This window comes from Alosa pseudoharengus, unplaced genomic scaffold, assembly GCF_046254945.1.
Source record: "Alosa pseudoharengus isolate Yale_2024_CS ecotype anadromous, Long Island Sound unplaced genomic scaffold, YU_APseudo_1.1 YU_APseudo_1.1_scf_11, whole genome shotgun sequence".
Classification (NCBI taxonomy): domain Eukaryota; kingdom Metazoa; phylum Chordata; class Actinopteri; order Clupeiformes; family Clupeidae; genus Alosa; species Alosa pseudoharengus.
This window is the reverse complement of record NW_027468576.1, coordinates 13555343-13565782: the sequence shown is the minus strand read 5'-3', so window position 1 is coordinate 13565782 and position 10440 is coordinate 13555343. Positions and strand designations below refer to the sequence as shown.

General features: G+C 42.5%; 1 protein-coding gene across 1 annotated transcript in view; it reads right to left on the bottom strand.

The window, feature by feature from the left end:
• The window catches only part of ttll7 (tubulin tyrosine ligase-like family, member 7), a 50045-nt gene extending 40186 nt beyond the window's left edge, over window positions 1–9859 (bottom strand). The window contains exons 1-7 of the mRNA XM_076276537.1: window positions 9835–9859; window positions 9132–9263; window positions 7591–7712; window positions 5243–5310; window positions 4895–5053; window positions 2670–2886; window positions 2036–2200 (exon numbers count right to left, since the gene is read on the bottom strand). Coding sequence (XP_076132652.1) covers window positions 2036–2200; window positions 2670–2886; window positions 4895–5053; window positions 5243–5310; window positions 7591–7712; window positions 9132–9263; window positions 9835–9859 — 888 coding nt within the window. The remainder of the gene's footprint in view (window positions 1–2035; window positions 2201–2669; window positions 2887–4894; window positions 5054–5242; window positions 5311–7590; window positions 7713–9131; window positions 9264–9834) is intronic.
• Window positions 9860–10440: the final 581 nt, after the last annotated feature.

The following is a 10440-nucleotide window of genomic DNA, read 5'->3' as shown; positions in this document are numbered from 1 at the left end:
AATCCGAGAGCAGCAATTCTAGGAAAGGTCAGGGGTCAAGAGGACTGTGAAAGAAAATCATTCTGAGCCGATTTCTTCAAGGTTCCACAGCGGAACTGAAGGAAGAGAAGAAAGAGCGCTTCAGCACGAGAACTCAACTACAAAAATCATAACCTACATTCATGGAGACAAGCCAAACGGTAAATCTGCAATACCTCATGTTTTTGACTGCAAAATACACCTACAGTAAAAGAATACTGCTGAATGCTGATCAAAACTGACATATTTATTTATCCATTTTGTATTTGGGAAATTCCACGCAAAACTGTCACGTCCATAACGTCAACTAAATACCATGGCATTGTGTTGCCGTTATGGATGTGACAGTTTTGTGCGGAATTGCCCATTTATTTGTATTTTATTCTGCATTCTAGTCTTGCAAAAGCAACAGAATGCACAATAAGCAACGCCATCTTTGGCCAGCGTAATGATAAAGCAACAGTATCTAACTCTGGCCGAGGTAAACACAAGCCAAAAACAAAGAGCTTTGAAAAGCCCCCTCCTTCAAGTATCTCTGCTAAGCACCTCCCTCAGCCCACATTCATTATACGCTGTGCCGTGTATGTCAAAGTGACTGACAAGCATGGCAATGCATTTTTTGCAAATGGCTCTCCGTGGTACAAGCAGGTTCGGTGAACACAAAAGAAGGCCAAAAAGAACAGATTTGTTGTCACTGTATCTATGGAAACAGAGTTTTTTTTCCCCTCAGCTCTCCGGTTGTTTTTATGAGTAACTCCTCTCTCATGTTCTTTGTTCTTATGTCTGCTTCACATTGCTAGCGTGGTACTGATCTCTCATAGCAGCACATAGGACACCCAAGTGCCAACATTTGTCTGGCAACGCATCTGTTTAAATTTGTAGAAGTTTGCTTTACTATTGGGGGTTCTCATTGGGGGTTCTGATTGGGGGTTCTGATTGTGGATTCTAATTGTGGGTTCTGATTGGATGTTCTGATTGGGGATTCTGATTGGGGGTTGTCATAACTCTCATTGACTCGTTTCTATCCACTCTTACGTTTTGGTCTAAAAAGAACAGTTATATCACAACTCCCCCTATTACCGTCGGTCCCGTATTTCCGCCATCTTGCGTGTATGTGTCACTTAATATCCATTTCTATACAAACCAAGACGGCGGATTCCTAAAGAAACGCAAGCACACAAGTGACTCGAAGAGCTGTAAACAGTGTTGTAAGGCTGCGTGTACACATCCGCGTGTACACATCCGCTCTAGTGTAATTTTAATTTCATGACGAGAATTCTCGGTCTAACCGTTCATGTGCCGTTGAAACGGCGTAAATAGACGACCCATCAGGCCAACACTATAACTCCGAGCATGGTAAACAAAATCGGATATTTCAGGCAGTAAATGCTCCCGTTAAGAACCAAACCAGATTCTGTTCAAATCTACACACCTATGGCTACTGAAAAATGTAAGGTTCATTTAGCAAATGTTATTTTGAAGTGTTAAAAAACATCGTTGTTTTAGAATTTCTGAACAAAAGTGGTGATAATTGGGGGTGTTACGATAGCAAGTTTATCTTTGGACAACACATCGTGAGCAAATAGGATCTTCAGCGCTTGGGCAGATTTTATGTGCAATCTTTATCTGTCCTAAAATTATTTTTTACTTTATTTTCTACGAATGTAGGTCAGGTTTTCTATATTTGAAAATACTGATTGTAAAATAAAGAAATGCTTGACACACTCCCACAAAAAAGGGGGCAATGGTATGCACATCAAACAAACAAAACAAAGACTGGTACTGACACAAGGCAAGATCAGAGAGGAAGACTCCGGAAAAAAAGACACTTGAAGTGCATAACCCAACCAGATGAACTTTAAAGCCCCTGGTTCTGAGTCATTTTGGTGAGGGATTGGGATTACCCGCCTGGGAGAGTAATCATCAAATGTTGACACCAAAAAAAAACTAATAATAATATATAAATAAATAAATATAATGCATGGGTGTAAGTGAAAGTATAGATTTGCACACTTACTGATACATCATTCCAGAACTTGGCCACATCGAAATCGTTGGACCGGAGGAACTCGGAAAACCAGCCCACAGATCTCTTGCTTCCTTTGTCTATGGTCTCATCTCGCTCAAAGTTCTCGTTGTGTTTGTTGACAGAGTAATTTGTCAGGTGCATGAATAGTTGGCTCTGTAAGGGGGGAAAAACAAGGAATGATTAATGGTCTTTTAATAATCCAATTAATGATCTTTAATGGCAGATGATGTCCCTACACCAGCAACAAAAAAACAAAAAACAAAAAAAAACACTATAAAGTAGAAAAAAGTAAAGACCGACATAAACATGGAGAAAAACAAAAAACAACATGGCGTAACCCCCATTAACTCCAAACACAAGACGTTAGAGCAGCATGATGCCATTCATCTCCCTGGCACACCTGATGGCTTGACGACGCACTACGGACTGGGACACTTGTGACGGGTTTATCCGACACACACCCCTGGGGGCCCTTAATATTTGATAAGACAGCTGCTTGGCACAGCTGGCTGGGTGCCTGCCTGCCTGGCTAGTAGTCTGTCTGTCTGTCTGTCTGTCTGTGTGTCTGTCTGTGTCTGTCTGTGTGTCTGTCTGTGTGTCTGTCTGTCTGTCTGTGTCTCACCAGGTTGGACTCGTTGGGCGAGTGGTACTTCTCGGTCCCCATCCGGACCAGGCCGTCGTTGTAGAGGAAGATCCGCAGAGGATCGCAGGAGGTGACCAGGATGTAAATACGCAAGTCGAACTTGTAACCTTCCATCAGAAAGGGCTTCTCGAGGTACTCCTGCACGATGTAGTGCTCTTGACTCGGAAGCTTCTCGCAATTGCGAATCAAGGAAATCCTGAGGATGAACAAATTCGTAAAGCACAGGAAATAACTATGACATGTCCTAAGAGGAAAAACATGATCTTGCTCAGTGTAAAATTCAGCTTATATTCAGCTATGTCTGCTGCTGCCAAGGTGTGACTGTTAAAAAAAAAAAAAAAAATCTGAGACTAATAAACATTAAGTGAAAAATGATAACAGGGACCCACTACCGAATAAACACCAGACCGAAGTGACTCTGAAACAGAGCCATACCAGATCTGACCCAGACCCTCTCTCTAGCTGGGAATTTACACCAGAGCTGTTATTTCCAGTGTTTTTTAGTCGTTTGTCTGGGGTCTGTCTATTGTTAGCAATACATGTAGAATTCCATCAGAATCAGAATCAGTGTATCACATATACAGTGCCAGCATTTTACGCACATATTACGGCCATTAAAACTAGAGCAAAGTGTATTTTTACGCTCCACTTCTATTTCAGAGCATGTGTATGTGAAACATGTGAAACAAACACATACACATACACATGTGAAACATACACATAGAAAAAAACATGGATAAACACATTGTTGTGTCACATTACAGACGGAGGCAGTGTAAATTGCGTTTCACTCTCGTTTATGTCTTGCTTGCGGTGTAAATTTCCAGTACTACTGCAGTAATACTGCATGCTTTTCTGCTTTTCTCTTTTCATTTTTAGTCAAGCTGGAGTGTATTTTCTTCCTCTATTTATGACGTCTTGACCAGCAGACAATGGAAGTCTGACAAAGAGAGCGTAAATATGGTGTGGCTTTGATATGGACAGTGCTGAGATTGTTTGTAGGTGTAGCGGTAAATTAGATGACATGATTGATGAGTGCTGATGTCAGGTAATCAAACTCCATTCTGGCAGGCGGGTTAATGTGCCACCAATGGGGGGCTTGTATTTAGGCCTGACACTTTTTAACAAGCTTCAGTTCAGACACAAACAATAACTTCATTTAGTTTTCAGACTGAAAATGAATTACGGAGGGGCTATAACTTAATTTCCTGCATCACACTGTGCGTCTCTCAAATTTAATCTCCGACATCCTCCTCCGACTGGCCAAGCTAAACTCATCATCTTTCACTTTCTTAATGTATCGCAATAATTTAGCTTTTGCTAACTTTTTATTTTGTAATAAATTTGGGCTCCCTGTAACACAGGACCATTGCTGGGACAGCCAGGGGAATATACAGTATATATATATGAGAACAGGACAAAGACTTCTCTACTGCAATACTTCCATCTATTGGAGCCTAACTGAATTACAGGCCAAATAAGCGCTGTTTTCTTTATTCATAATGAAATCCAACAGGGTGTGCTTAATATCGGTTCTCAGGCAAAAGTTTGGCATTGCAACGTTCATGGTCTCTCAACAATGTTATGAAAGACTATTCAAATACACAACGGGAAGGGAAAAAAACACAGTGAAGAAAAATATGTCTGAAAACTGTGTAATTTGGCCTTGCAATGTAAAATGTGGCTTAACCATGCTGTGGTGCAAGTGTTCGCCCAAAGTGCCACAAAGAACAGTAACAACAACAACCAAACGAAAAAAGAAAAAAAAATTGGTGCAGAACAGAAAGCACTATTTATAGTCTGGCCAGGTCTCCATGGTGCTGGATAAGGTGACTCAATAATCACATGCAGCTCCTTGAGGGAACGGACTACCTGCTACGGCTGCCCTTGCAGTGGATTAATGGAAATGGAGGGGATGAAAATGAGGTCTGCTATGAGAATCGCTTTTGTCTTGTGCCAGAATTTCTCCATTTGGAAGTCCCCCCATCCCATCCCACCCCAACACACACACACACACACACACACACACACACACACACACACACACACACACACACACACACACACACACACACACACACACACAGAGACTGCTTTCCATAGCTTATGTCAGGCCCCCGTCTCTCACACCAGCGGCAATATGTGGCGGTTCGGGCGTGCCAGCACCGTGGGGCCAGACGGCTCGTGGGTCTGAGCTGACCTACCCATGACCCATGGCGCCGTTGGCCGGCTTCACGATGAATGTCTTCTGCTTGCGCTTTCTCCGCAGCTCCTTCACATAGTTCTGGAACTGCGTGTACTCAGCAGGAAAGATCCAGGTCTTGGGTATGAAGCTGTACTCCTGAGGCTGGAATTTAATCATTCTAAGTGAAAAAGGGAACACAGAGACAAGGGGAGAGGGAGAGAGAGAGAGAGAGAGAAAGGTGTTTACGTGATGAGGTTGGACGTAATAAAATGATCCCAGATGGTTTGGTAGTCAAGATGGTCAAGAACAGGTAAGGCAATATCCCCGCTTTAAATTACGTTCTGTTTAATCCTCGATGCATACTTACTTGGCCATGTTTCTTGCCAAGCAGTCTTTCCGGCAGATTTCCCCCATCCCAGGGAAATGGTTGATTCTCTACAATAAAAAAGAAATAACAAAGCCGGCAGGGGCATTACGCTACTCACCTTCACATAAAAAAAAGTGTAACATTAAAGGGGGAAAGCCGAGGCGAGATTACAATGTTCTGACATTTATGCCCAATTATGGACTCAAAACAAAAGGTGATTGCAAGACCTTCCCTGACCCTTATTTAGTTTACCACATCGTTTTAAATTAAAACAAGAAAAAGGACAATCAATCTCAACTCCAGGGGCCAAGGTAATTGGTTCTGCATCAGGGAACCTGCGATTGTAAGTAGTGACAGATGAATGAATTGCATTGAATGCTGTGAGAGAGGAAAAAAGGCACGGTTTCTGTATTCTTTGACCAAATGAGCTAGAACAGTGCAGTTAATTAGGCTCGTATGAACTGTGGCTTGACAGCAAACTTCCTGAACACAGAAAAAAAGAAGGAAAATTACAAAAAATGTGAAAGGAATTCATGATAATGCTCATTTTTATGGTACAAATAAACTAAAGAAATGTAAAGAAATAAATAAATGTGATATACATTATTTCAAGATAAAAAGAAACTTAAACAATAAAGAGAATTTAATTCCCTATCTTAAAAATTGCTCATCTACTTCATGGGCACAGACCATACCAGTTTGGGGCCAAGCAAACATGCAGCTTTGGCCATGAAATGATTTCATCGATTGGTGCTGCCCCATGTAATTACATCGCCTATGAAGAAGATGGATGGCACACACAGCCCATGTTACTGAGAAGGTCAAGGCTGGCTGTCTCAGGAGAACAAAATGCATCCACATTTATATAGCGGTTTGACTGAAAATACACACACACACACACACACACACACACACACACACACACACACACACACACACACACACACACACACACACACACTATTGTGCCATCCCATTCGTAAGGCCTGCGTGTGCAGAGAGGCATGGTGACTACACTGCTGCTGCCGGAGACGGAGAGGATTTGGACACATTCACCCCCTCTCCTTTTTCTCTATTTCTACACATATTTCTTCCCTTCACTGATTGTATTTCTTTTTTCATCTTTTCTTCTCTCTCTCTCTCACACACACACACACACACTAGCACTTTTAGGGCCTTATCAAGTACCAGGTGCAAGGTGGCGCAAAGCGCAATGCAAGGCTTATTCTTATCTTACACTCAATAAAGTGAGAAATATTTCGCCATGCGCTCCACTTTCATTAAACCTTGGGTGTGTCAATTAGCAACATAAGGTGTGGTCTGGCGTATAAAAATCGTTATTTTACACCCACTAAAAATCATGGCTATGAGTTCAAATAATAGGCGAGTGCAAATGCATGTAGGCTATACTCTGCTAGTCACAAACAGGTTTTAGTAAAGCAAGGTTTAGTGGAATCCCTGTTCCATACGGTCTCGCGTGCAAGCAGATTCCTTTAAATGCTCGCTGACTATCAAAATACCGAGGAGCTGTTTGAAGTTGTGCTGCTTGCTGTTAAAGGGAATGACAAATTGGTTTAAAGGATGTTACGCCCAAAACACACCCATGACTGATTAAGAAACATAAGAACAACCCTATTGCGCCCGGCGCCCAGTGTTTGATCACAAAAATCACGCCATTAAATTAGTGAATACTGTATGGACTGGCCACGCCTTTAATGTCTATAAACTTTGCGCCTCTGACCATCCGTTTCTGATTGCCAAGATAGGGCCACTAGTCTCTCACCATCTGTCTCTCCATTTGCCTCTGAATTTCCTCTCATAATCATTCTCTTTTCTTCTATTTTACTCTTTTGCGCTCTCTCTCGCTCTCTCTCTCTGGGCTCAGGGCTCTAAGATATGTCACACGCAGGGACTTGTCTGCCTCTGTCTCTCTTCATGATGGGAGTCTTCCCACCGGCATCTGCTCTGCTCACCTCACATGACATGGTGTTTCACACTCGGATCCCGTCAATAATCACAGTCGCAGATGTGAAACAAAAAAAACAAAAAAAACCTTTAGCCAGAACACCTAGGAAGCTCCTCATAAGAAGTACACTACCTAGTGAAGTTCCTGCCCCCAACATCAGCGGAGAGTAATGATCATTTAGGTTTTAGCTGGTTGAAGAAATGGTTTAGCCCCTTAGTGGTAGTTACGATATGTTCTGGGAAATAAACTAAGCACTTACAAAGAAAGAAAAAAAATGCTTTGGGATTTAAAAGCAAACACTTTACTGTACACTCACGGCTAATTTTGTGTACAGCGCTATGCCACCCGCTGGTCTGTGATTGTTATTGATGAGTTATGTTACCTGGTAGTTCCTGAGCTCAGCGATTTTCTCGTGTTGAACAGCCGAGTCATTCCAGATGAGGTTAGCTGTTTCGTCCTCATCCCGCGTCTTCAGGAAAGCCAGCTCACTAATTGCGACACGCACTGAAACAAACGAGAACGCACAGAGGCAGTGAGAGATGGCACCCAGTGTCGCGTGTGTGTGTCGGCTCGGAGGCGCCTCGCTTCGCTGGCTACAACCGTTAACGAGACCCACGAAAAGATCTAATGAGATCACCTTACCTGGTTCACTCACCATAATGGGATCTCACCTGGCCAACAGTAAAGGACAGTGTATGGAAGAAAAAAATCTCTGATAATTATCGAGAGATAATTCCAGACTATGTTGAAATGTTCTTGAATGCTTTCAGTTATTTGACGATGAAGTGCAGCATGGAAAAAAATTGGTTAAATATCTCACTGATCAAAAAGCTCTGGGCATTTACTAGAGGTTCACACTTTTTTCCACCCTAAGATAAATGAATGTCTTATAATCTATTCAATAAATCCCCATGGAATGGAAAACATGAGAGATAGGTGGCCAACACATTTAGACATTAATCCAATAACTATTCATTATTCAAGATCTAATGAAAAATTAATCTGCCCTGACGAAACAGGGTATTAATTATTTCTTGAGTCCTCTAAACCTGAAGATGCTATACCTAATATTGTATAATTACACCTTTGCTCCAGGAATTCATATCAAAAGTGGTGAGCATGTACCAACTCAAACCTCAACTTTAACTTCTGCTGCCATGGATGAAGGAGACAACAGCTAACAGACAATCAGAGTAATTAGAGTTAGCTGGTTTCCCCAGTTCTAACGGCCACCGTCTCAACTTGAACACCCTCGCTGGTCATTCATCATTCGCACTGACCCCTTCATCCCTGTGTAGGTTCAATTAACCCCACACTGAGACTGGACAGTCCAGCAGATTAAATGCCTGTTGCGTTTGCCCCTGATGGCAGTCAGTCTGTTGCATGCTGCTGTGAATAAACCCAATATGGTAGCTCATAAACAACTCATCACTCATAAACTATTGCTATCCATCTTGTTTTTAGACATCCTGGGCTCACCTCTACAATGTCATTTTAATTGCTACCATAATCAATAACATTGGGGTCATTGATCACCCATAATCATGGATTTGCAATTGATTGGTCAGCGTAACATAATGTTATATTATATCATAACACATTATTATTGCTATTATTATATTATTATCGTACACATACACCAGTCTCCTTGATATACGTAGGCTGCTATAGTGTTTTAACTGTGAGTGTTTGAATGTAACGGTGGAGTAATAGTATCAAGACTGTGCATGACGTACTGTCCACAGTACATATCTCATATTTGGTTCCTGACACATTTCAGTACCTATTTCATATTTGATTCCTGCCACATTACTGTATCTATTTCATATTTGGTTCCTGCCACATTGTAGTACCTATTTCATATTTGATTCCTGCCACATTACTGTACCTATTTCATATTTGGTTCCTGCCACATTACTGTACCTATTTCATATTTGGTTCCTGCCACATTGGCTGTGATGATTCCTTTCTTCTTCTTGTTGCGGACCTTCCTCTTCCCCGTGTTCTGATAGGCCCGGGCAGATGGCAGATTCACGGGGGATGTTCCTTGATCCTCTGAAGGGAAAACAGCACAGAGAAGAGGCATTGTGATGTCAGAGGAGGAGGACACTGAGTGAAGGGCACCACTCTAGGCACAATTTAAATGAAAAATAGTTACTGGGCACATGTACTCAAAAGGATACATATCAAGAACACTGGGAAAAGGCAGGAGAAGCAAGGCTTATTGTCTTCTGTTTGTAAGTGAGATGACCTTGTGTTGTCATTCGTAGGCAGAGACAATGACAAAAGACTGACACACCAGCACTGACTGTGTCTCTGTGTGCATGCATGAGTGAGTGTTGTGTGTATGTGCACATGTACAGTATGTGTATGTGCATGTGTGAATGTGTGTGTGTGTGTGTGTGTGTGTGTGTGTGTGTGTGTGTGTGTGTGTGTGTGTGTGTCTATGTGTGTGTCTCATCAACAGCTGTCCCCGCGTGCTCACGTGAGCCGTTCCAGAGCGCTGGGCGCCGGTGAGGTAATGGTGCATCAGATGTGTCGGGTGAAAGGGGCAGTACACACACACACACACACACACACACACACACACACACACACACACACACACACACACACACTCTCTCACCTCCATTGTCGGGGAGCGAGGGCATCTCACAAGTCGACGGGTCAGAGGGCGGGTCGGGCTGTCCTGCCAATCCTACGACTTCGTCTCCCTGGTCCGGGTGGTTGGCGCTATGGCTGCAGCAGGCGGGCAGAATCATCGGGTGCTGGCCACCGCCTCGGGCTCATGGAGGGGGGGAGAATGGAGGAGAGGTTCCTTTGGAGCTAGTGAGGCCACCGAGCAGCAGTGTGCCCAGCGAGAGCATCCAGGTCCCTGTCAGACGTCTGCTGAGAGAATGCAACTCATTTAGATCATTCACAGTGGTTACTTACTTCCAAAGACAGACATGATGAGTTGGACAGACTCAGACAAATCAGAAAGTTATCAATATCCCAAGTGGATTCTCACAAATCAAATGTCTCTAAAAAATTTACTACCATATAAAACTGGACTGATTATGTTTTTCGACATATAATCTGACACAACAGTGCAATAGATTGTTCTCAGTTTTAAGGTCACTGATGCAATAACATTTTGAACATCTGCAACATCAAAATAAAAGAAAATGTGAAACATCGTCTTGCGTGTTATTTATGTCTACATTTTATTTTCACGTCAATACCTTTTCTC